Source organism: Rhinoderma darwinii, chromosome 5 (assembly GCF_050947455.1).
Source record: "Rhinoderma darwinii isolate aRhiDar2 chromosome 5, aRhiDar2.hap1, whole genome shotgun sequence".
In the NCBI taxonomy this organism is placed as follows: domain Eukaryota; kingdom Metazoa; phylum Chordata; class Amphibia; order Anura; family Rhinodermatidae; genus Rhinoderma; species Rhinoderma darwinii.
Window position 1 is genome coordinate 93,653,522 of NC_134691.1, and position 27,915 is coordinate 93,681,436.

A 27,915-nucleotide genomic window follows, 5' to 3' on the forward strand; every position below is an offset into this window, starting at 1 on the left:
TTGTCTCCTCTCTATCCTCCTATCTAAGAGATACCAAAGACACTGTCACCAGGATCCAAGAGATCCATGTTACCCCTACCACCATGTTAGCCAGTATAGACGTGGAGTCATTGTACACGAATATCCAGCACAATTTAGGCCTTATTGCTGTCAAACACTTTCTGAACACCAAAGGCACACAATACCAATTACACAATGAATTTGTTCTATCACTCTTACGTTTTTTGCTCACACATAATTTTTTTGTCTTCGACAAAAAATATTATCACCAAACAAAGGGCACGGCCATGGGTACTGTCTGTGCTCCGACTTACGCCAATTTATTTCTAGGGTGGTGGGAAGACACTATTGTTTTCACAGATGATTTACTTTTTTTCACCTCTCACATTTTATTTTGGGGGCGTTATATTGACGATATTCTCATCCTTTGGGATGGAGATGTCAATACCTTCACTGACTTCATGTCTATACTTAACCACAATACAATTGGAATGAGATTCACTTATGAGATACATAATCATGAGATTAGTTTTCTCGATCTCAAGATCTCTTTGGACCCTGGTGGCAGTGTCCAAACTGACATTTTCCGTAAAGTAACAGCCACTAACAGCTTCCTTCATTGGGACAGCTATCATCCACCTGCTCTCAAAAAAGGAATTCCTATCGGCCAATATTTGAGAGCCAAGAGAAACTGTTCCAACGACTTATCCTTCCAAACTGAATGCGACGGTCTATATTATAAATTCCTAGCCCGAGGTTACCCCAAAAAGTGGCTACATAGGGCCTATGCCAGGGCTAAGGCATCTGATAGACCTAGTTTACTTCTAGATAAAGATGCCAGACGTACTACATCTAGATCATCCAATGCCATACGTTGTATAGGTACTTTTGACGTTTGCTCTCCTCAAATCACTAATATCTTACGGAAACATTGGTCGATACTCACTGCTGACCCTGACCTTAGGGATGCAATTCCAGCGAGTCCCAGCATTACCTACCGCAGGGGGAAAAATCTGCGGGAATTCCTAGTACATAGCCATCATTCTAGACGATCTAGTGCTCCATCTAGTTGGCTAAAAAGATCAGTCAAGGGTTCTCATCCATGTGGCAAATGTTCCTTTTGCCATCTCATGCCAACAGTTAAGAATTTCACCAATCCAGTGGATGGTAAACTGTATGAGATTAAACAATTTATCAACTGCCAATCTAGTGGAGTTATATACATAGCGAAATGCCCATGTCCTAAGTTGTACGTGGGCAAGACCGTTCAGGAATTGAGGAGACGTATCTCCAAACATCGGAGTACCATTAATAATAAAGAAGACACTACTTTATCCAGGCATTTCCATAAATTTCATGGGGGTGATACTCGATTGTTACAATTCTGGGGTGTTGCCCAGCTCAAACTGGGCCCCAGGGCGGGTAACTTAGATCGTAGACTCCTACAAGAGGAGGCACGGTGGATTCATCGGCTCGGCACCCTGACCCCGCAGGGCTTGAATGAGGGGTTCACCTTCACTGCTTTTCTCTGACGCTGTTTCTGTTTTTTATTTGGAGCTCTTGATTATGTGTCCCTAATGCGCATTGTGGTTTCTCTCCTATATGTGTTTTTACACACTTATTGATTAATTGATATACTAGTGGATAGTGTAGCCATATACCTGTTCTTGATTATGGATACTTTAGTAAATCTCACAAGTTTCTCTCATAAAGTTTACACTATCTAGGACCACATTTTTATGGCGGCCCCCATATTCTCCCCTCTTAATTTGGAATCAATATTTGCAATTGATATTCATCTGACATTTAGTTAACCCAATGGACTTTGTAATTCCTGTAGCCTATCCGCATCCGATTCCGATGCAGAGTGAAATGGAGATTTATCTACTTATGCTCCCTAATGTATTAATTGCATCATTTACTTCTCGCTCTGCCTCGGGCACTGTGATGTTTGGTTATATTTTTATTCCAGGTAAAACAAGTCCGCTGAATTCATGAATTCATACCTTACTTACTCTAAGTCTGGATATCATCTACCTGCGCATGCGTCACTTTTATCGTGATCCTTGCATATGCTGTGCATTTGTCCACTAACTATTGACTCCTCAGACTATGTCCCTCATGATATGTATGTGCCCTACGCACACTGCCGTTTCCCATTAGTCCATGCTCCCATCTCCTAATAAAGTGGAGACCATATGGTTGTCCTTATCTTGGATAAACATATAGGTCCTACTGTATGATTAGGTTCTTTATATCATTTACCAACGGTGCTCCGTTTCCTTCGTTTTAGCGAAATGTAGTCCTATCCATCTATGCATACACAGGCGTCACTGCCTACTTTATACTTTCCACTTACACTGTAATCTTATCTTATTTTTCTCTAAGTTGTGATTTTGTATCACTGCGCATGCGTGGTCCTCTATTGTACCAGCATAGACGCTGTATAATCAGTCTATCACTATAGGACTTCTTTTGGACTATGTTTCCGATCGGCAAGTGTGCGCCTGCGCACCTCCCCATGGCTGATTGGTTCCATGAATGGCCTCCTATTGGCCCACGGATCAGCTGTGGAGGCTGGTACTCTTTCGCTCTCGGTGATTGGGAGTGTATACTGACGTACTTTGGTTTACGTCATAGACGGACTTTACAAGAGGGGAGGATTTCCCGGCGCGTCGCCATTAGCCCCATTTCCCCTGAGGACGTTACAGCAGTAACGAAACATGTCGGGGGGGCTCTTCAATTTTTAATTCCTGCTTGCTGGTTAAACTAAATTACACACTATAACCACTGACGGCTAAGTCAGCGGTCGTGGCACGTTGGTTCATAGGTGTATCACACTAGTGCATGGACAGCAGTCTTGCATACGTTTACCCGGCAATCAAGCAGTGATATTTTTAACTTTCATGTGGTCTGTCCTATTGCTATATATAGCACATTAAAGAATTTACTTTATTTATTTATTATCTTTCATGGCAGTTGGAAAACAGGGCTTTTTTGCCTAACGGCAATTAGTTATTATTGTGTATTGCGCCCACCAACTACCCAGGATCTTTTTCATTTTTTGTCGGAATATCATGTGACACTAATTTCAGTATCCAAATCCAATGAGGAGGTTAATATTTGACAAGCAGGCGGTAGTTTATTATCATGACACAGTTTTATAGCAGCAGCACAGGGAATAGTGTACTGTGAATAACTGGGAGGTCCACACTGTAATTCATATTTATTATAGTCAAAAACAAGGCTACAAAGTGAATGTAGAGCAAACAATACACATGTTTTAGATATCCACAAGTATAAATCTAGTGTAAGTCCTCATTATGCATTTAATATCCTTTTACAATCAACTTCTTTTGTATTCAATATTCATTTATTTTATACGCCAGTCTTAGGCTGGATTCACACGAGCGTGGCGTTTTTGCGCACGCAAAAACGCGGCGTTTTGCGTGCGCAAAAGCCACTTAACAGCTCCGTGGGGTAGCAGCATATGATGCGCGGCTGAGTGGTTTTCGCGCAGCCGCCATCATTATGACACTCCATTTGAATGTTTGTAAACAGAAAAGCACGTGGTGCTTTTCTGTTTTCATTCATCCTTTTGACAGCTGTTGCGTGAATCACGCTTGTCCCACGGAAGTGCTTCCGTGCGACATGCGTGGTTTTCACGCACCCATTGACTTCAATGGGTGCGTGATGCGCGAAAAACGCCCAAAGAACGGACATGTCGTGACTTTTTTTCAGCGGACTCACGCTGAGTAAAAATCACGGACATGTCTGCACGGCCCCATAGACTAATATAGGTCGGTGCAACGTGCGTGTAAATCACGCGCGTTGCACGGACGTAATTCACGTTCGTCTGAATAAAGCCTTAGTATACGAATTATTGGAGTAAGATCCGGTTAATTTTTAGTTTCTGGCGTAAATTATAGTAAATTTGTCAATTAGCGGGTGGCCCCTGGCCGTTTTAGTAAACCCCGTCTACTATTTAGATGAGTGCCGTGAGCTGCGGAAACACAAAATCATATTTTTTTTTTTTGTAAATTGCGACTTTTGTGCTATTTGCAACTTTCCTACTTAAAAAGAACTGCCTTACAAAAGTTAATAAATTCCCGCCTCAGTGCACCGTTAAAACCAAATGTTTATTGCTCCTATGCATCTAAAATAAAAAACTAAAGCAACTATGCAAATAATCTTTATAAAAGGTGTTCTACAGTTTTGTGTATACAGCTCCTATGCAGACCTATGTGTGTACTTATTTCTCTGGTTACAAACTACAAACCAATCCTATGTGTGGTCTGATCTGACAGTCACGTGGTAAATTACCCCCTTTTGCCATAAGTAGGTTGATCAGTACAGCAGTATAACTTAGCTTTATCAATGTATAATAACATCTTCTGCAACTTTGTAATAAATTTGGGGGGAAATTTAAAAACCTTTCTATTCCCAGTCACAAAAGGCCTTAAAAGTTGCAATTTGCTTATAATATAATACATTTGCTAAAATATAATTTATGCCAGGCGTAAATTATAGTGGAAATCTACGCCAGCTCCTAACTGCCGCAGATCTCACTTTGTGAGGCATAGCAAAGTAGAGTCCCGTGCCTAGCCCCGTACCTTGATCCCGATCAGACTATTCCCCTAAGGGGAGATACAGACGGACGTTGCGTTTTTGCGCGCGCAAACAACGCAGCGTTTTGCGCGCGCAAAAACCATTTGACAGCTGCGTGTGCCATCCGTGTCTGATGCGCGGCTGCGTGATTTTCGCGCAGCCGCCATCATAGAGATGAGGCTAGTCGACGCCCATCACTGTCCAAGGTGCTGAAAGAGCTAACTCTTTCAGCACCCTCGACTGTGAATGCCGAACACAACATCGAAAAACCTGTTGAAAAAAAAGAAAAAGTTCGTACTTACCGAGAACTTCCCGGCCGTTGCCTTGGTGACGCGTCCTTGGTGACGCGCCTCTCGACATCGGGCCCCACCTCCCTGGATGACGCGCCAGTCCATGTGACCGCTGCAGCCTGTGCTTGGCCTGTGATTGGCTGCAGCTGTCACTTGGACTGAATTGTCATCCCGGGAGGTCAGACTGGAGGAAGACGCCGGGAGTTATCGGTAAGTCAGAACTTCGTTTGTTTTCTACAGGTTCATGTATATTGGGATCGGAAGTCACTGTCCATGGTGCTGAAACAGTTTAACTCTTTCAGCACCATGGACAGTGACTATCTCCTGACGTCGCGTACCGATAATTTTTTTGCCGGGTTCGGCCAAAACGAGTTCGGCCGAACCCGGTGAAGTTCGGTTCGCTTGTCCGGCTTCGCTCATCGCAAAGACACTCCGTTTGGATGTTCGGAAACAGAAAAGCACGTGGTGCTTTTCTGTTTACATTCATCCTTTTGACAGCTGGTGCGCTGTATCAGTCGGTTCGCACGGAAGTGCTTCCGTGCAACCTGCGTGGTTTTCAATGGGTGCGTGATGCGCGAAATACCCAGAGTTATTGAACCTGTCGCGCTTTTTGCGCAGCAGACAAACGCTGCGCAAAAAGCACGGACTGTCTGTACTGCCCCATAGACTTGTATTGGTCCATGCGTGCCGCGTGAAAACCACGCTGCCCGCACGGACCGAATACACGCTCGTGTGAATCCCCCCTTACCCATTGGACAATTTTTTTTTTTGCTCACCTCACTGCTCCTCCTTACTTCTCACCTTCGGGTCCCGTCAGGCTCTTTCAGTATGCCACAACCCATACAATATTCTGATGTCGAGCAGCGTCAGAACGTTAAGTGTTGCGTTGCATATAAGTTCATGACACTGCTTGGTGCCAGGACCTTGATTGAGCCTCGGCAGGCAGCCTAGGGTGACCCGGTGGGGAGAAGAGGGGTGGTGAGGTGAGTATACATTTTTATTTTATGTCCAGTTGTTATGGCACAATTGTGACGCACAGCCAGAGGATAAATACAACAGATTTATTAAGAGCTGACTGCCTCTTAATAAATCTGTTGTATCACTCCGGCGGAGCAGAAATCTAAGACTAGCGTAGGAAACACCAGTTTTAGTAAATCTTCCCAAATGTGTTTCAATTTCTTTCCATTTTCACATTTTTTCTTTGCAGTCATTATTGTTTGCACCCAGGGGGTGAAAACCTTTACTTACCTAAAACTACCTACAGCTGAGGGTTTGCTACCATTGTACCAAGTCTAAACAATCTTAAACAGTCTATCCCGGACTAAATGCAATTAGAACAAACTCTCAGCTGACAGAAGTTTTAAGTATGTACAGGTTTTTAGCCACTCGATAATAATGCAATTATGTTCTTATTCACTGACAGCAATCAGAGGTCTTGAAAATTGGGAGCATTTGAAACACAAGGAATATAAGATAGGTTTATAACCTTTCCATATAACATTATTAGGCTTTGTTTATATAAAACCAGTATACCCCTTTCGGAGTGGTGGCTGGAGGTAAACAGTGTTCTCACCGTGCGAATACTTATAATGAAGATTAAGTCGTTATTGAAGACAAGCGTGAATACTTATTAAGGCCGTGACTCAGTGATCCACATGAGAAACACCTTGTGCTGTGGACCTTACACTCATTTGGTTCAATTGACAGAGAAGAAGGTCAAGAAAAAATGATGAGACTGCAGACGTTAAAGATGCAAGTCAGACGAGACATCCAGCACCGCAGTGGTCAACGCTGAGCTGCCGGAACACATTAAAACATTAATATGGGTCAACGTGCCTCAAACTCCTTACCTGAATCTGCTATGGCGGACTGAAGAAAATTAATGGTTTACAATAAATACATTTTCTATCAGAAGCCAGAAAAAAAATCACACCTTGAGATCACATTGTGTATTCAATTCATAGAAATAGAATTGACTGAATTAAAGGATATATTCAGCCTATCAATTCAGCCATCGCTGCGATGTTACTGCTTCATAGAAAACTCATTCTTGAGAATCTTGTAAATATAGTGTATGGAATATAGCGGCATCTCTTGTGGTTATGGTTGGTTGCCCATCAAAAGGTAATCATCGTTATGGTTTGCTTCTGATTCTGATGCCTTTAACCCCTTAATGACCAGTCTATTTTAAACCTTAATGACCAAGCCATTTTTTACTTTTTTCCTTCGTCGCATTCCAAGAGCTCTAACTTTTTTATTTTTGTGTCGACATAGCTGTATAAGGTCTTGTTTTTTCTGGGACAAGTTATATTTTTTAATAGCACCATTTTGGGGTACATATTATTTATTGATTAACTTTAATTAACTTTTTTTTGGGGGAGAATAGAAAAAAAACCGTACATTTCGCCACACTTTTTTGCGTCCTAAATCTACGCCGTTTACCGCGTGGTATAAATAGCACAATAACTTTATTCAGCGGGTTGTTACGATTGCAACGATACTAAATATGTATTGATTTTTTATGTTTTACTACTTTTACACAGTAAATTTGAAGATATATCTCCATATTTGAAGAGCCATAACTTTTTTATTTTTCCGCCAATGCGGTTGTATGAGGGCTTTTTTTTGTGGGACGACTTGTAGTTTGTATTGGTACCATTTTGGAGTAGATGCAACTTTTTGATTACTTTTTATCACATTTTTTTATGGCAGGATTCACAGAAAACAATTTTTGCATTGTTTTTTATTTTATTTTTTACGCCGTTCACCGTGTCGGTAAAATAATGTAATAGCTTTATAGCTGGGGTCGTTACGGACGCGGCGATACTAAATATGTGTAACTTTTTTACCGAATTTTTAAAAGTAAAGCATTTTGTAAGGGGAAAAAGTGGGCTTTTCTTTTTCTTCACTTTTTTTTTTCTTCACTTTTTTTTTAAATTAACTTTATTAAACTTTTTTTAACTTTTTTACTAGTCCCACTAGGAGACTTTACTATGCGATCATTCGATTGATTTTATAATGCACTGTTTAAAGCGGACAGGCATCTGCTAGGCCATGCCTCTGGCATGACCTAGCAAGCATGCACTACAGGCAGACCTGATTTCCTTTATTAGGCCCCCGGCTGCCATAGAAGACACGACACCCGGCGATCTTAGTGCAGATAAACTCAGATGCAGAGCTCGCTATTGAGCGCCGCATCTGAGGGGTTAAACGGATGAGATCGATACTGAGATCGATCTCACCCATTAGAGCAGGGATGCCCCCAGCCCTCAGCTACCACTATACTTTTACTAAATAATATAGCCACTCTATGATCACATATTACCACTACATAGTGACTAAATAATACCACTATACTTTTACTAAATAATATAGCCACTCTATGATCACATATTACACCACATAGTGACTGAATAATACCACTATACTTTTACTAAATAGTACAGCTACTCTATGGCCACATAGTACCACCACATAGTGACTGAATAATACCACTATACTTTTACTAAATAATACAGCCACTCTATGACCACATATAACCACCACATAGTGGATGAATAATACCGCTATACTTTTACTAAATAGTACAGCCACTCTATAGCCACATATTACCACTACATAGTGACTGAATAATACCACTATACTTTTACTAAATAGTACAGCCACTCTATGGCCACATATTACCACCACATAGTGACTGAATAATGCCACTATTCTTTTACTAAATAGTACAGCCACTCTATGACCACATATTACCACTACATAGTGACTGAATAATACCACTATACTTTTAGTAAATAATACATCCACTCTATGACCACATATTACCACCACATAGTGACTGAATAATACCACTATACTTTTAGTAAATAATACATCCACTCTATGGCCACATATTACCACCACATAGTGACTGAAACCACTATACTTTTACTAAATAATACATCCACTCTGCGACCACATATTACACCACATAGTGACTGAATAATACCAATATACTTTTACTAAATAGTACAGCCACTCTATGGCCACATATTACCACCACATAGTGACTGAATAATACCACTATACTTTTACTAAATAATACATCCACTCTATGACCACATATTACCACCACATAGTGACTGAATAATGCCACTATTCTTTTACTAAATAGTACAGCCACTCTATGACCACATATTACCACTACATAGTGACTGAATAATACCACTATACTTTTAGTAAATAATACATCCACTCTATGACCACATATTACCACCACATAGTGACTGAATAATACCACTATACTTTTAGTAAATAATACATCCACTCTATGGCCACATATTACCACCACATAGTGACTGAAACCACTATACTTTTACTAAATAATACATCCACTCTGCGACCACATATTACACCACATAGTGACTGAATAATACCAATATACTTTTACTAAATAGTACAGCCACTCTATGGCCACATATTACCACCACATAGTGACTGAATAATACCACTATACTTTTACTAAATAATACATCCACTCTATGACCACATATTACCACCACATAGTGACTGAATAATACCACTATACTTTTACTAAATAATACATCCACTCTATGACCACATATTACCACCACATAGTGACTGAATAATACCACTATACTTTTACTAAATAGTACAGCCACTCTATGACCACATATTACCACTACATAGTGACTGAATAATACCACTATACTTTTACTAAATAATACATCCACTCTATGACCACATATTACCACCACATAGTGACTGAATAATACCACTATACTGTAACTGAATAATACTGCTACACCATGATCACATATTACGACCACTAGTGACTGAATAATACCACCATACTGTTAGTGAATAATACCTCCACACTCTGACCACATATTACCATCACATAGTGACTGAATAAAACCACCATTCTGTTACTGAATAATCCCTTGACACCACGACCACATATTATCACTACATAGTGACTGAATAATGACACCGTTCTGTTACTGAATAATACCTAGACACCATGACCACATATTACCACCACATATTGACTGAATATAACTACTATAATAAGACCAATGTTAGCACCATGCAGTGACCATATCATTGTAGATACCAGTGCTACACAGACACTGTCTGCATGCCATATAAGTGAATACAGTACAGTTACGAATATCCAGTGGCTCATAGGTGAGGTCTTTTTCTGGTTGTAGTCATTCACTTTCTCTTTTCTTCTTCATATGGCCCAGACCGCCATGACAACTTCTTCTAGCCACGACTTGTCTCTGAATAATTTGACACACAGGTATCTTTGGCTCCTTGATTTTCTAGCACACTCCTCACCTATTCCCAAGCCTCATTACAAACTCGCCATCCATAGTGCCTTAGGTGGTAATAATAGCCCCTTTAGGCCCCGCACAGTAAAAGTACTCGTCTTTTGTGCTCCACACAGTAATAGGGCCCCAAAAAAATAATAGTGCTCCTTTTATGTAACATAGCCACTGTTTGTAAGAACACATAGCATACTGTAATGTGAAAATATAGCGTAGATGAATAAGTCTGTATGTGGATCATGTGCAATGAAGGTCTGTTACATAAGCATCCCTGAAAAGTTGCATTTCCAAGGCATGCTTACTACTATATACGCAGGGAAATGGCCTGATGATAAGGAGGCAAAGGATTCCAGAGAATAGGTGCAGCACAAGAGAAGTCATGGATGTAATGAAGGAGGATGAAAGCTTTAGATCATTGGTGAGTTGGAGCACAGGTAGCTTGGTAGACAAAGGTGAGAGGGGACATATAATATATTGAAGCATGGTGGATATTCTATTCAAATATTTTTCGAAAATAGTTAATAAAGACCTAGAAAAAACTTAGAGCTAATCCCCAATGCTTTGTGACCAAGGGAACAAATATCATACAGTATAAGGGCACTTACACTCTCAGTAAGAAATGGAAGCGATCTTACTCAAAATGTTTAGTTCTACCTAGACTAAGTACAGTATATCCTGTATATCTTACTTGTCCCTTCTCAACATTTCCATTTACTATGTCTATACAGTATATACATGAAGCATAAAATACCTTCATATTTCCCCTTTCTACATCCATTCATCCAGGGGCGTAATGGGAAAAGACTGGGCCCCATAGCAAACTTTTGACTGGGCCCCCCCACACCCCTAGGTGCCACACGCAGCCCCCTTTGTAGATGGTGCCCCCTTCCTATAGATTGTGCCATACAGCCCCCTGTAGACAGTGCTATACAGCCCCCCTGTAGACATTGTCACACCCCACATGTACATAGCACCCCCACCTCCCCTTGTAGATAGTGCCATACAGCCTCCTCTATAGATATTGCCATAAAGCTCCCCCCAGTAGATAGCGCCACACAGCCCCCTCCCTCATATATAGTGCCACACAATCCCACCTTAGTATAGTGCCACACAGCCCCCTGTAGATAGCACCTCACACAGACCCCTGTAGACTGCGCCACACACAGACCCCTGTAGATTGCGCCATACAGCCCTCCCCCTTGTAAATAGTTTTATACAGCCCCCCCTAGAAGATAGTGCCACACAGCCCCCCTTAGTAGTGCTACACAGACTCCACTTAGTAGTGCCACACAGTCCCCCTTGTATATAGTGCCACATAGCTTCCCATATATTTAGTGCCATACAGCTCCCCCCTTGTATATAGTGCCACACAGCCCCCCTTGTGTATATTGCCACACAACCCCCTTGTATATAGTGCCACACAGCCCTCACCTTGTAAATAGTGCCACACAGCCCCCTCCCTTGTATATTGTGCTACACAGCCCCCTGTAGATAGCGCCACACACAGAACCCTGTAGATAGTGACACACATAGCCCCCTGTAGATAGTGCCACACACAGATCCCTGTAGATAGTGAGACACACAGCCCCCTGTAGATTGTGCCACACACAGACCCCTGTAGATTGTGCCACACACACAGCCCCCTGTAGATAGCTTCATATAACCCTCCCCATACATTGTATATAGTGCCCCACATCGCCCCTCCTTTGTATATAGTGCTACACAGCAATCCCCCCCTGTATATTGCCACACAGCCCCCCCCAAAAAATATATTGTACTTACCTTGCCCGGTTCTCGCGACGGATGAAGCGCTGCACATCCCCCGGGCAGGACACTTGCGCAGGACAGGGTGATGCAGTAACGTCATCACGCCGGCCTGTGCGGGGAGTCTTCCCAGCGCCTTATAGGCTCCAGGCCTAATGTGGCCTGCAGCCTATAGCAATCAATTATATCTGCGTCCTACGGTGCTAGCTACGCCACCGGGCATAACGGGGCCCGTGCCGCCCGGCCCATAAATGTTAGGGGCCGGCTGGCTCGGGCATGGGGGGCCCGTCTCGGCGGGCGGCACAGGCCCCCTCATGCCACTGGCGCCGTAGCAGCCGCTACGGCTGCTACAGCGGTAGTTACGCCACTGAATTCATCTGTATTCTATAACATATGTAGCATTAGATGTAGTATAATGCCTGTACCAGTCAGATAAATACAGTATGCTATTCTTCTGTATTGTTATTGATATTATATTGGAGACAGTCAATAATTGCAGTTAATATACGGATGTAAAATTAATTTTAATGTATACAGTAGGTTTCACAATTTCATCATTTGTGCTGTATAATTGACATCTGGTATACAGTATTTACTTAGTACTATTGGTTTAGTACATGTGTTGTCAATCTCACTTTTGGCCAGTAGAGTGCCTTTAAAGAACCAATTTATAAAGTCATATCATGGAATTACCCCAGAATCCTAGCAGCATGGTATAACACTCCGAAACTAGTAGTTCCGGATGGTGCACGTCAACAGCTATATACACATTAACCAAGTTAGCCCTCTGATTTTATCATTTATTGATATTCACAAAATGCAGGTATGGATGATCAAGGGTAAAGTTATTTTTGTTCTTTTAATATTTTCTTTATTGATTTTCCGATGGTACAAAATACAGTGACTTCATCAATCTCGGGGGGAATGTGCATACAGCTTAAAGCAGAGCTTCACATTTGTAGCCTCATTAAAACATGTTTTAGAGAATTGTATAAATTTAAATTCTCTCATATACTGTTATTATCCAAATCAATCCCTTATAGGCATGACAATGTTCCGGTAACAGCCAGCAGGACTATCTTAAGTGTAATATGTGGTTCTTGCTATGGTCGTGCAGGGATTTATTTAAGTACTTTTGTTTTCCCCCAAGTTCTAAAAACATTCTGGCAAGCTAATTGGCTCCCTAGGAAAACAGCACTGGGCACAGGTGCCAATCTGAATAAATACACGATCTTTACAGCACTGTAAAAGTACAATATATTACACATTTATATTCAAGTATTGTCTTTTTGTTTTTTTTATCATTTCTCTATATATTCCCAGATTGTATTAACCTGTGAGGAACATGGCCATTAAAGTCTTTTCTGTGCCCTCAGAATTTATCTTGGGTTAGACATGGCACACTTATAAATGTAGGCCTGGGGAACACATACTACTATTCAGGAGCCAATAGAAGTTTGGATATAGTCATTTCCCTCAGCTACAGCTGCACATAAGTCAATGATTACTATGCTTTACTAATGGATGAAGAGCTCCACGCATGCGCTATCGTGCCGTCTCTAGAGCCTCCATTGTGACGTGAGCAGTATTTCCACAATCACCTCGTGGCTAGTCCTAGCTTTCACTAAGTAAGAAAGATGTGCCTACAGAGACTGATGCTTGTCAGCAGCGTCTTCCCTCATCACCTCTGCCAGGTCCAAAGATCTCTGCCCAGACCGCCGTCCTCTTTCTGCAGATGTGTGCGAACAATAATACGGTGGCATTAACCCTGTGACTAGTGGTAGCATTTCTGCAGGGATTACAGGAAATGATGCGTAAGAAACACAGAAAAGTATAACGTGGGTAAAAAAGAAATGAGGTTTCCTATCGTATATCACCTGCTTTATAAGTACTGCGTAAAAAGCCTTGCGATCCATCAGTGAGCTCTCAGAGGCTTGAAATCCTGGAGGAAAGAGCCAGGAGCAGGAAAGGAAAGAAGAGTATGTGTTTCTCCGGATTCCTTTTTTTTGCGGCTCGGCACAGCAGGATCAGCCCCAGTGATAGAACGTGCGTGTTGTCATGGCAACACCCTCCCCTGCTTCATACACGAAAGATTAGCTCTCACTGCGTAGAGGAGAGAAATTCGGGAAGTCAGGCTAATCCTCGGGTGCACTGCAAGAGAAAGGTTGGATCATGCCCGAGGGATGCTACATCTGCATTGACAGAACCGACCGGCCAAAGAAACTGGTATTTAAGCAAAAGAGTAGAACTGTAGATAGAGGCATTTATTGGGCAATTAAAAAATGAATGAAGGTAATCCGAGTCTTAGTGGAGATTGTCCCCATGTCAGCAATGTAAGAGCTGGCACAAGAGTTAATTCGTGGAGCGTGAATATGTGAGAAGGTGCTAGCCCGGATATAATTATGCCACATTAATCATCAGCCTCTTCTCCATTATTTTTATGTGAAAAATGTGTGGCTTCTGTTACCAATTTGCAAAAAAAATGCAGAAAACCCAAAAAATAAAAAAAGGAACATCGTATAATTTTTGTCCTGCGCTTGTGCCCACTTTGCCCATCCCTGGTGTTGACTAAGACTTCATGTGCACTAGTGTGTTCCCACTCTGCTGCATTCCCTGCTTGATAGTGGGATAACTGTAGGTATAGTTAATGGTAATAGGATGCTCGTCCTCACTCTGTAACAATGTTTCTATAGATTTTCTGTATTGATCAATAGTGATCTATATCAAAATCAATAAAAAAGCTGAGAAAAGCAGGCCATAGAGACTTCTTCCCCCCTGAAGTCATCCACGCTTGCTTTTTGCTACCATCTAGTATAGGATGCTGTGAAAGGGAAAAACTCTAGTATGCATGTAAGTTAAATCAAGTAAAAGGGTACCTTCATCAGGATAGTCATCCTTTAAGTACAGTATTTTAAAAGGATTGGGTTTGAGGGTGCCCCATTTTAGACTTTGGGTCCTCTGAGAAAGGCTGAATATGTAAGTCTTGCTGCGGGGCAGGACTGTTTTAATACATTGGTGGGCCCAGTGCAAAAATATCATGAGTGCCCACCTCTATGAACGATTTTATACCCTCCAACTTAACTACCAAAAATTGAATAAAGGAACAACCTTACCCATCCCCTACATATGCGCCCCTAAATGCACCACAGAATACCGACGACATATGCCTCCAGAGTCCCAACCATAGAAGCCCCCACATAGTGCTCAGCGTCAGATGACCCTAGACTGCCTCCTGCAACGGATGTCCCATACAAGTCCCAGATGTCCCCCAGAGTAGGCAAAGCTCCTGTGCTGGACTGGGCTTCACCACAGGGGGCCTGGTGCCGCGGCTGCATCATTAGCTCTATGGTTAAAGTGGCCCCGACCTCACTGCTCATATTTTCAGTGCTTCTACAGGGAGAACAAAGCTTTACATGGCACATGCTCAAATAACCGGTTGTCCACCACATCCATTGTTTCTAAAGGACACTCTTCTGTCTTAGTAATAAAGGTGTGTTATAGGAACGCGGCCCACTTTTATTAGCCCACCGAGCTCTGTGAGGACATAGAGGGTTTTCTGAAGTAGGTACACAAGTTTACATACTTTTGCTACCATTGTACTTTAAAATTATTAATAATAATAATAATAATAATAATAATAATAATAATAATAATAATAATCCAGTACTCCCTTATAGAAGTGGCTACGATATGCGTATATTCAGCTCATCTTTGGAATCAGTCTCCAGCGAACAATCAATGGTATCATTGAACGAAATGGTAAGAGTATATTCACACGCTTAACAAAATACGGCTGAAAATACGGAGCTGTTTCCAAGGAAAAAGAGCTCCTGATTTTCAGCCGTTTTTTAAGCAACGAGCGATTTTTGCTGCGTTTTTTTACGGCCATTTTTGGAGCTGTTTTTCTATTGAGTCCATGAAAAACGGCTCCAAAAACGGCTCAAGAAGTGACATGCACTTCTTTTTACGGGGCGTCTTTTTACGAGCCGTTATTTGAAAATGAGGTGTAAAATATCGCCCCGTTGGAACAGAACGCCATATTTATTTCCCATTGATATCAATGGGCAGATGTTTGCTTCCGATTCTTCAGCCGTTTTTCGGGAAGTTTACGGCCAGAAAAACGGCTGAAAATAGCCCGTGTGAACACGCCCAAACTTGAAAACATGTATTGCAACAAACATTATTGATTGAGAAAGACAAAGCTTTATTGATAACAGCACAAAATTATTTCAGAATTGTCTTCACAAGAATAGACAAAATCTTCAACACTTTTGTTCCTGTCCACCTCTGCTGCAGCGAACAACCTGGTCCCCCATGGATGTGAAACTTCATACAGAACATAGCAAAGTTAAAGCGTTGAGGTATTCCCTATGAGGTGCACTATTAATGACAAAAACTAGATACTGTAGGAACTTAAAAGCTGGAGGACATAACTAGAGGGATAAAGCAGAATATAGCGGAAATATAATTAGTACAAATAATGTCATGTGGTATCAGATACCTACATCATCCATAGGACCCATCTACCAACCCAGAGTCACATGTGGTGGCTAAATGAAGAAACAAACATTTTTTGGTTTTAACCATTTGATTTTCTGGATCCCGGGGACCTGCAGTCTCTTTGAACTTGGTTATTCTGTTTACTGCTTTATTACATATTTAATATATTTTACTGTTGGGACCTGTTTCCTCTGAGGTCAGGGACCACAATGCAGAAACACCTCAAAACAACTCAGGTCTTGCTCTTCATTTCTGTCTGAGCTCTCCAAAAACAGCTGGATTTCACAGAATATGTCCACAAATCCGTACTTGTATGTACGTGTTTTACATATTTGCACCGTTTTTGAGAAAGGAAGCATGTCCCAGTCAAATGCGCCTGAAACATTTGCAGCCTTTTATTTGAATCTGTATGTACATCCTTATTTGATCTGTATTTGTGGCCGCTATCTAGGTCAAAATATGTCTGAAAAACACTGACTCAACATAATGATGCATGTGTTTTGGACCTTAAGGACCAAGCAATATTTTTGTTTTTTCGTTATCACATCTCAAGAGTCACAACTTTTTTGGGGAAATATTGAATGAATTGTATTTTCAATGGCACCATTTTGACGTACATATAATTATTTCTTAAAAGAAAGCAAAAAAAACCTTTCACCATTGTTGTTTTACCGCTGTTTTCCAAGCAGTAAAAAGTTAATGTTATTCTACGGTTTGGTATAAATCCGGTGATACGAAATAAGTATAGTATTTTACGTTTTAGAACTTTTGCACAATAAAAACATGTTTTATAGAAAAAAAAGTAATCTTGCATTCCAAGATCCATGACTTTTATTTTTTTTTCCATCAATACGAATTATGTATTTTTTTATATGGTGAACTATTTTTTTTTTTTTAACAAGGGCACTTACAGCAGCGATCGTAAGATCGCTTCTATGATGCTTTGAAATACATCTAAGGGGTTAACTGATTGGAAACCAACTTTATTGTAAAGCGCATAGAGCTGCAAACTTGTTTTGAAGCGCCGCTATAAAAGGCGGGGCATCAGAAGTAGTCCCTGAACGGCTGCCATAAATACACTATTACAGTGATTATTAAGGGGTTAAAACAATCCATACGAGCACAATAACTATGGACGTAGACATAAATACAGGTAATACAAATCAGCATTTAGTTCCATATTTAGCAGTGTATTTCGTCTATATTTGAAAGGGGACATATTAATATTCACTAAATTCACTAAATTATTATGTGTTTAGAAAATAATTACAATAATAATAATATATATATATATATATATATATACATATATATATATATATATATATATATATATATATATATGCTCTATTCAATGTGTTTCATTGAAAAGAGTCATATATTTAATGATCTTTTTCTTTTTCATGCATGTATATGTTTCATTTGAAATAAAAAAATGACATAGGACAGTAATAAAATTAACTGGTGTTACTGTTTACTAGGGAGAGAAAAGTGTTTGAAGGCAGCAGCGCCACCTACTGTCCATCATTGTGATGAACAGGGACAGAGTCACATTAAAGCGGTTGGTCATTTTTCTAAGCAGAAGTCCTGATGGCAGATCCAGCACTTGCTGTAGCAGTTCCATCCAGTTTTTATTTATAATTCGATTTTATAACCTGTGATTTATGTGTCCAGGAATATTATGTTCTACCTGGTTACACATTGTATCTCTAATGCTGGTGATTTTTTTTCACCATTTCCAAAATATTTAGTTCAATTATATGTTTGTTAGGGTAACACTTTGTGTAATATATATATATATGTATACATTTTTATTTAATTTTATATATATATATATATATATATACATATATATATATATATATATATATATACATATATATATATACATATATATATATATATATATATATACATACATACATATATATATACATACATACATATATATCTATATACATACATATCTATATATATATATATATATATATATATATATATATAAAATGAAATAAAAATGTTTCAATGTATTGATCTTAACTTTGTATCATTTAGACATGTAATCACAGTGTGGTGCTCCAGACACTGAAGACACGAGAGCTGATGAGTACTTCATGTGCTATTTTTAGTTTAAACCGTGGTTAATCCGCCGCTGACTTTGGGCTCCTTCCCTGTTCATTCAACTTGATCTTCTGTATCCTTGCATAAATCATGAGTCCAGTGACAGTGCGGGGCAGATACATGCATTACATAAATGTGTGTGCCTGTAGTGAAATGCAAAGCTAGGGGACATAGTCTATGTTATCTGAAAACAGTGGAAAAGGGACTCTGTTCAGTATCATGATATATTTATATAATACGAATATGGGGCATACAGTACATAAAAAAATCAAGCCAGGATTTTACTACAATAGGAAAAATTCTGAAAAAAAGACAGAGGCTTATTTACATGGAATGAAAACCAATAGGCAATCGCCAATTTAGCCATAGGAATGTGATCATAAGACTTCTATCTATTGATTAAGAGTAATTGTTAACATTTTATGGGTGTCTGATATATTTTGTCCCATTTATATGGGACAAGAATTGAAAATACCACTTACTCATTTTTTTTTTTTAATTCTCTGTGTAAATGGGCCTTAGGGTTTAGGGGCTAATATACGCTAATTCTTTCACTTTACATTTCCTAATAAAGTAAAATGACAGATCTACACAAATTGGTTAACTGTTCAGAGTTATGTATCATGTATTGTTTTGTTAATTAAGCTATATAGAGGAGAAATAATGGTGGCAATTTATTAATACCGGCACACCATGGGTCTGGTGCCATCGTCTCTGACACAGTTTTGTGTGGCAGATTTATCAAAGTGCATGCCCTGTGGATGAATTTGGTGTTGGCTTAAAATAAAGCCAGGTCTGACTAAATAGAAAAGTGTCAGAAAACTTTGATAAATGAGTCACGCTCAGAGTAGCTCTGAAACTGCACCCATTCTTGTATTGTCTGTATAGTTAGTGCAGCTAGGTGTGTGTGTGTGTGTGTGTGTGTGTGTGTGTGTGTGTGTGTGTGTGTGTGTGTGTGTGTGTGTGTGTGTGTGTGTTTTATGGCAACTGCAATGAATGGGAGTTAATGGTCAAAGAAATGTCAGTAGACTGTTACAATCTCCAGGCAGTGATGAAATACAGCCCCTACCCAGAGACAGGAAAGATACATACAGAGCCTTATCTTTTCTGTGTGTATAGTGTAAAGGCCCTTTTACACGGCCCAATTATCGGGCAAACGCTCGTTCATAGAACACTCGTTGCCGATAATTGCCCTTTGTAAACAGGGCAGCGATCAGCAGATGAACGAGCAAACGTTCGTTCATCTGCTGATCGTATCATTTTCAGAATTTAAAATATTATCGTTGTCAGCAGCACATCTTCCTGTGTAAGCAGGGAGACGTGCTGCCAACATGATAATAATGCATAGGGACGAGCGATCGGAGTAATGAGTACTAGCCCCTTGTGAAAGGAGCAAACGAGCATTGATCAATGAGATGTCTCGTTGATCAGCGCTCATTTACACGGCCCAGGACGGGCCGTGTAAGAGGACCTTTGCTGTCCTGCCTTTTATAGTCCCCCAGCAGTACAATAGTGGAGCTGTCATTAAATCCCCGATCCTCTAATGATGAGATGACAACGTTGATGCTTCCCCAGTCTACACAGCAAAGCTCAAAGGTGAGCTGATAAAGAAAAGGAAATGTGAGCCAATAGATTGAAAAACTATTGTTAATTATTTTTGTCCAATCTGTCATAATCAGTTTGAAGAAAGTACCCCAGGCAAGGCTAGCATGAACTTACTGTAGTGTAAGCCTAACCTTTAGTTAATTACCAAGTCTAAAAAAAATTTAATTTTTTTGCAAGCCTTACATGAAAATTTGTCCAGTGCGATGTTGATGTTTCATATTGCTGCATTACCCTGGAAAATACTTCATGCCTAATAGTAGTACCTCCAAATAATAAAAAGGTTATAAGACTTATTGGCGATTATAACGCTATTGATGTACTAAACACCACCCTGCATCATTAGAAATGTCCCAATGCAGGTTTATATATATATATATATATATATATATATATACATATATGTATATATATATATATATGTGTGTATATATATATATATATATATATATATATATACACACACACACACATATATATATATATATATATATATATATAGCTAGTGGAAGCAGAGGGTCATGAATCATAGGTGGCGCCAACAGGGGAGTGCCAACAGGGTACTCTGCCTTAACCAGGATGTCAATATACAGGGTTAGGGCAATGAACTAAATCTGCCTCGGGTAAAGGAAATCCTAGCTTATCCTCTGCCGTGCTTGTTCATTCTGTTATTTGCAAGTTTTTGTGAATTGTACTGTATGTGGCAATAATCGCAAATTGACTTTGGCTAATAAGAGATTAGTTGGAGATCATACACATTTATGCATTAAACATATTAAACATGTCACTACGTTTCTTTCATTCTGGCTCTTTAGAGGAATTGGCACTTTAAAATTTTATTTATTTAGAAACCTTTCTGCTGACCAGTCAGCTCACAATTCATTAAAATTAGAAGGCGCTCGACGAGCTACAGCCGTTTCTTGCCCATTCATCACTGCGTTGTCTCTGTTGTTTTATACTGGAAAACTAACACGATCTTCGGTATATAATATTGTTGTATTTTACCGCTCCTGGATGGTAACTCTGTATAACGTATTTTTTAAAAGTTTTAATACTGTATACATTTGGTGAATAGAACATTAACAACCTCAAGCTGCCCATATACTCTTCTTCCTGATGTGATTTCCTCTAGAGTGGGTTCACCAGGTGTTTTGTGTGGAATTTGTTTGGTTGGGATTTCACATACAAAGTATCACACTCGATGTTACTTATAACGCAACACAGACTTACATTTTTAATGTGAGCACAGTCCGCTAATGTGGGTGACACACCGCGGGCCGTCCATGCAGTGTTTACTTACCGTAAATACTACACGGTCGTGTGCATGAGGCCTAAAACATTCTGTTAGGGTATAATGAACCTAGAATCTATAATATAGGATGAATGAATCACACTGTAAGGCCCAATGCACACGACCGTAAAAATCACCTGTAATTGCAAACCGCATTTACTGTCCTCAATTACGGACTCATTCACTTCCATTGTCCACGGTCACCTTCCCATTTATTTACGGGAAGGTGTCCGGGCTGTAGAAGTGTACCGCAAAAGATAGTACATGTCCTATCTTTTGCTTTTTACGGTCCGAGGGCCCAATCTTTGTAAGGGAGCACGGGCCGAAAATGCAGGCGGCTGTCTGTGGCTGTCGGTGGCCGGCCGTGCCTGCAATCGCGGCCTGTCGTTACAGGCACGGCCGTGTGCATGAGGCCTAGAGGCAGAATCTTCTTTTATAACACTATTGTTGCTAAATTCCTAATTTAAAAGTTTCCATATAAAATTGTAAGTGAAACACCAGTAGTAAGACATGCCTGTAAAGCAGCAGAAGGCCATACCAAGGCTTTAAAATGCTGAGAAACTATTTAAATCCATGAGGCCCAAACTACAAGTGGGGATCCCCATGTGTGGATTTTAGCTCCACTTTTATATCGCTGTTTCTGTTACATTTGGTGGCTAAGCGTGGGAATCTCTGGCTGTCATCGGAAATATGTGGATGGTTGCTGAGTTTTTTTACCTTATAGGAATCAGGTAATTAGGGTCGGCAATTCTTTATTACGAGCGAGAATTTCATCCTTAGGTGTCACACAGTGGTGTAGGTCCTGCTTTATTTTCCATTTATACCTTGGATTGTTTAACATGTCATAAAGATACCTTTATATTGAAATATGCGGATGACATGACGCTGTTTTGCCTGATTACAAGTGGAGATAAAACCCCGTATCGATCAGAGATTCAGTAACTGGAGATGTGGTCTAGAGAGGACAATATAGACTTGAATGTGAAAAAAAACGAAAGAAATGATTATTGATTTCAGGAAAGATCAACAAGCACATTCTCGGATTGCCTGGGTCAGAATCCAGTGGATGTGGTAAAGGATTTTAAGCACTTTGGGATCACTCATGATCTGACATGTTCTAGTACAATATTTGCCTTACTGTAGTAAAGAAGACCAAGCAGCAGATTTCGTTTTACGACTCTTGAAAAGGAAGAATGGTTTTAGTGTTAAAGTATCGCAGAGTTTTTTTCAGGCAACATTTAAGAGTCTTTACACTTATGGGATAGTTTGGTTTGGTATGGCAACAGTGAGGGGACGGCGTTCGTTGGGTAGAGTGGTTAAAACGGCCAAGACATTGGCTGTGATGTTCGTGATTTGTCTGGTATCTTTGAGGAAAGGTGTGTAGGCAAGGCAAACAGAATTCTGAAAGACCCGTCTCACCCAACGCACGGTCAGGTAGAAGATATAGGGTGTTTAAGGCACATACATGTAGGTTTAAAGAACGTTTTTACCCTACTGAAGTGCGTTTTTTAAATATGTTTTAATCAGGTTTCAACGTATTTGTATGCACGTTTTTGTTATTTGTATGCTACCCCATTGCATTTTTATATTTATCAATGTGAGAATTTATGTAAAAGGAATTTTTTCATATTTGACAATAAACTATTACTCTATTCTATTTGGTATAGTGGGACTGAAGAATGTATATAAGAGATTTTCCTGGGGAACTTCGTGTATGTGCACATTTTAAGACACGTGGGACTTCCACTTGTTGCTAGAATCAGTGGTCTTTTAGTGCCCGTTTGACTTTCCCAGCTATGCTGACAGGTTCTTCATTGCAGCATCTATAGTCTGTCAATAGGGGAGTCCCATCACCCATACCCCACTCATGCAATCTCCTGACTGTCTCTATCACATGGCAGTCCTTATACCGGAGAGCTCGTGGTCACCAATAGTTGGCTATCGCTGACTGGTAAAATACTGGCTCTGTTGGGTTATTTACTTCTATCTTGATCGATAGGGAGTTAGGCATGGTGTTGATTATTATAAATTTTGTTATTGATTATTTATATACATTATCACTTTACAATATGGTAAAAGACATGGAAAATAGGACTGTACAAGTACACTTAGGCTTTGTTCACACAGTGCAGGTTTCATGCAGATTTTGCATGCATTTTTCGAGCCAAAACCAGAATGGGATCCAGGAAGGGAGACACTTTAAGGCCCATATATATATGTGTGTGTATATATATATATATATATATATATATATATATATATATATATTTATTTATTTATTTATCTGCACTGTGTGAACAAAGCCTTACAGGCAAGAAGTGAAGAAACAGGAGGTTTGAGAATGTGTAAGATATGTTGATGGAATCAGACAGGTTGTGCTATGATACTGTGTGCAGCATGTCAACAGGTAAAACATAATATTCCTGGACACATGAATCACAGGATATAGAATACAATGATAAATGAAAACAGTATGGAAGTGCTAAGTGCTGGATCTGCCAGCGGGACTTCTGCTTAGCAAAAATTAGCAATGGCTAGGTGATTTAGCAGTCCATTTCTGTTCTTTAATTCATTCTATTTAATAATAAATAATTTGTGTGCTATACAGTGCAATACCAATAATATCAAGTGCTCTGTGCTGGACAATCTGATTTCACATGATATTACCAAAACCATAAGAGGAGGGTACCAGGTGGTTCAGTAAAATCTGGGGCTTAAAGGGATTGCCCAGGGTTAGAAAAACATTGCTGCTTTCTTCCAGAAACAGCGCCACATCTGTCCATGGATTGTGTCTGGTATTGCATCTCGGCTTCTTTGAAGTGAATAGGATTGAGCTGCAATACCACACACAACCTTTGGACAGATGTGGCACTGTATTTAAAATAAATCAGTCATGTTTATCTAATCCTAAAAATGGAAAATGGGTATGTATATATATATATATATATATATATATATATATATATATATATATATATATATCCATTGTGGCACATCTTTCTAGATCATGCTTTATAATATAAGTCATATGGCTAAACATTAAGATGATAAAATCTTGAATAACATTTTGCTCAGAATATTTAGTGGACGAGGATGCCCATGTTTCTATACGTCTCTGAGTAACACATTAAGGGCTGCAGAGATGATTTGTTTAGTCAGCTCTAAACAAATTGAGGTTTATCTAATGTAATTATTCTAGATGTGATGAAAATATGACACATACGTTAGGACGTTTGGTTTTATGGTTGCTTTCTAAGTGCATTGCTTTTATGAGACCGTGTAAAGCCTAAACAGCTGTTTAAAATACAGTATATGTTTTACAGATGATTCCGCTCCAGAGAGTTTTAGTGGAAATGAAACATTGGGAAACAGCTCAAATGCAACAGGAGGAGCACACAGCATGGAGGCAACTGAAGCGAACAGCAATGGAAAACCTAGTTCAGAGCAAGATGAACAGCCATTGAATCTGAGTGACTGTCCTCTGTCAACTCCACTCAATTCTGAATTCCAAATTGATGATCATAGTAGTAATGGAAAAACTAAGTACAAGAACCTCTTGATGGGTGACATTAAGATGGAGCGAGAAACAAGAGAGAATGGAAGCAAGGTAAGTCAGATAGTGCCGTCCTGCTAACGTACATGTTGGGGAAGGTGAACTAGGGGAGTCATAGGGCCACACGTGGTCAGGCTCCACCGTGGTCAACATGAATGATCCAAACATTGTTGATGAAAACAGCTCCTGAATTTCAGATGCTTTTGTAGCCACTCGCGTTTTTCCCTGCGTTTTTAATGGCCGTTTTTGGAGCTGTTTTCCATAGAGTCAACGAAAAACGGGTCCAAAAACGTCCGAAGAAGTGACACGCACTTCTTTGACGCGGGTGTCTTTTTACGCGCCGTATTTTGACAGCGACGCGTAAAATTACACCTCGTGGGAAAAGAACATCGTAAAACCCATTGAAAGCAATTGGCAGATGTTTGTAGGGGTAATGGAGCCGTTTTTTCAGGCGTAATTCGAGGCGTAAAACGCCCTAATTACGTTTGAAAACAGTGCGTGTGAACATACCCTTACACTACCAGGATCATTTTTTTGCGAATTGTTACTCAAAAATGAGCAGCATATCTAATATTAGATCGTGTTATTTTTTACTTAGTATTGAAGCACTAAAGAATACAATGTATCATACATAATCCTTTGGAAATATGGTTTAATGTCCAAAAAAGTTTCCACGGCTTCTTTTTATGAAAATATGAATTCTCTTCTCGACAAGTGTACCAGGAACCAGCCTAGGCTTTGTAAAATGTTTTATTAAGATTACATAATGATTGACTTCCCTTATTTTTTTTGTATTATGAGAGGTATTTTTTTTTTTTTTACAATAGCTAGATTTCCGAAGAACATTTTTTTACATGTAGGAATGGAACCTGTGGGAAATGCTCTGCTCATTCAGATTTAGTTCTTTCATTACTATACACAGATGTCTTGAAGATTTTTTGTCTGCTTATGAGGAAAACGGACGGTGAAATATTGATAAGTTTTAATTTAGGAATAGAAGACGGTTTGTACATTAGGAAGTTCTCTTCAGTGTTTAGCCAGATATATGACCCTAAACAAGTATAGCCTTATGTGTTTAGTGACATTAAATATACCAAGGCTCATATTTATGAAAAGCAGCGCCATTGTGGAAAATTTCTCGACTAATTTATTGACAAATGTTGCGACAAAATTATGACTGCATTTGCCCCCTTTGATTAATCTGGCGCAACATACTGTACGTCGCTACCATTACCTTTTAAGCTGGCTAAAAATGATGCCATCTTTTCTTGGGCAGGGTCATTGTGGTGAAGAGATACAACATTATTTTCTCATTTGCGACTTTCTTTGCATACTATTTTTAAAAGTCGCATTTCATAAATATGTCTGAACCTGGTTAAGCAGTAAGACACACCCACTTTCCACTCCACTTTTACATACTGACGTGCATGGAGCAAAGGGCTAAATGTGGGCCCCTATTTATGAGAATATTCGGAATATAAAATGGCACGAATTCATTAAGACGGGCGTTTTATACACCACTCTTAATAACCAATTTGCTGGCGTAAGATGCGACACATTTATTAAGAGGCGAAACCGCCTGTTAAATAATGTGTCGCATCATTTCCCCTGGCCGTATGCCACCATTGTTGCCGACTGTGTGACGACGCAGCACTGTTGACCTTGAATGGTGCGTCGCATAGGTACTGACGGTACCCGGCGTTAGTATCTTAATTGAGTCGCACATTAAGAGGGAGCCGGAGGGGATCCAATGGAGGAAGAGAAGTGGAGCGGTGAGTATAAAATACGTACTGTATATTTTTCTTTTAATATGTCATGGGGGCGTTAATTTTCGTTTAATATGTCTGGGCCTCTACCTTGGTACGCCCCACAGACTGAGATCTACGCCAGCTTTGTCGTTCCGGTGGAGGCCTCTCCCTATTCGGCACGTAAAGTGGTGAGAAAAGTAAAAAGTCTAAAAAGTTAGCCTAATTTTAGCATGCGCTAGAATCTGCAACTGTTTTATACCAGAAAACTGGCGTAAAACTTTTGATATATTCCCTCGATATGCTAGAAAGTAGTATGCAATTCCAACTTCTGTTGTCCTGCCAGATTGTTTGCTAGTGAATATGATAGGGTGACCAGTCATTAGAGACTCTCCTGACATATTTATTTTTAGTAAATATTTGTTTTCGACATAAAATAACAATTCTGGATCATCTTTTCTTATTACTCTGAGTTGTGTTGTTCCTCTGTTACTCTTCATAGAAATTTATGAATAAATTGAAAACTGGGTCTTACCATTCCCCTTGCCAGTAGGCTGTTTCCCTGCACACTCTGACTTTGTCAGTACAGTGTCCGACTAGGTAGGGACACACCCCAACTGATAACACCCAGTTATCATTTTATTCATCAATTTCTAGGAGGAATAACAGAGGGATGGCACAACGTAGGATTCTAAGAAAAAGTGCCCCAGAATTGATATTTCATGGGGAATACAATTATATACTAAAACAGACATGTTAGGAGAGCTGACAGATCCTCTTTAAAGTGAATGTCCACCTTTTAACATTTGAATTTACTAATTTTAACTCTCTTTTTAGTATATCTCTATAGCAATAAGCTCCAAATCCCCAGCATAGACACAGAGTGATATTATAGTATTCCTGCTGTGTGAAACCACCACTAGGAGGAGCTTACTGCCTACCATTTATACAGTATGTTGAACTCAATAATAAAACATCATGCAGTAAGCTCCTAAGCTCTTTCTACTGGTGACTGAAACTTGAATGATATCATTTAAAAGCATTTGACACTGTCCCTCATAGATGTCTATTGGGTAAATTAAGGACTATAGGTTTAGAAAGTATA

The 27,915-nt window shown here is 39.7% G+C and overlaps 1 protein-coding gene across 7 annotated transcripts in view; it reads left to right on the top strand.

Moving 5' to 3' along the window:
* Nucleotides 1-27,915, top strand: part of NOL4 (nucleolar protein 4) — a 270,953-nt gene that overhangs the window by 177,332 nt on the left and 65,706 nt on the right. For 6 of the 7 annotated variants that reach the window (XM_075826292.1, XM_075826296.1, XM_075826291.1 and 3 more), the window contains exon 6: nucleotides 24,836-25,119. In XM_075826292.1, coding sequence (XP_075682407.1) covers nucleotides 24,836-25,119 — 284 coding nt within the window. Of the gene's footprint in view, nucleotides 1-14,137; nucleotides 14,225-24,835; nucleotides 25,120-27,915 lie in introns of those variants that run through there. The other variant, XM_075826298.1, reaches the window with a different exon arrangement.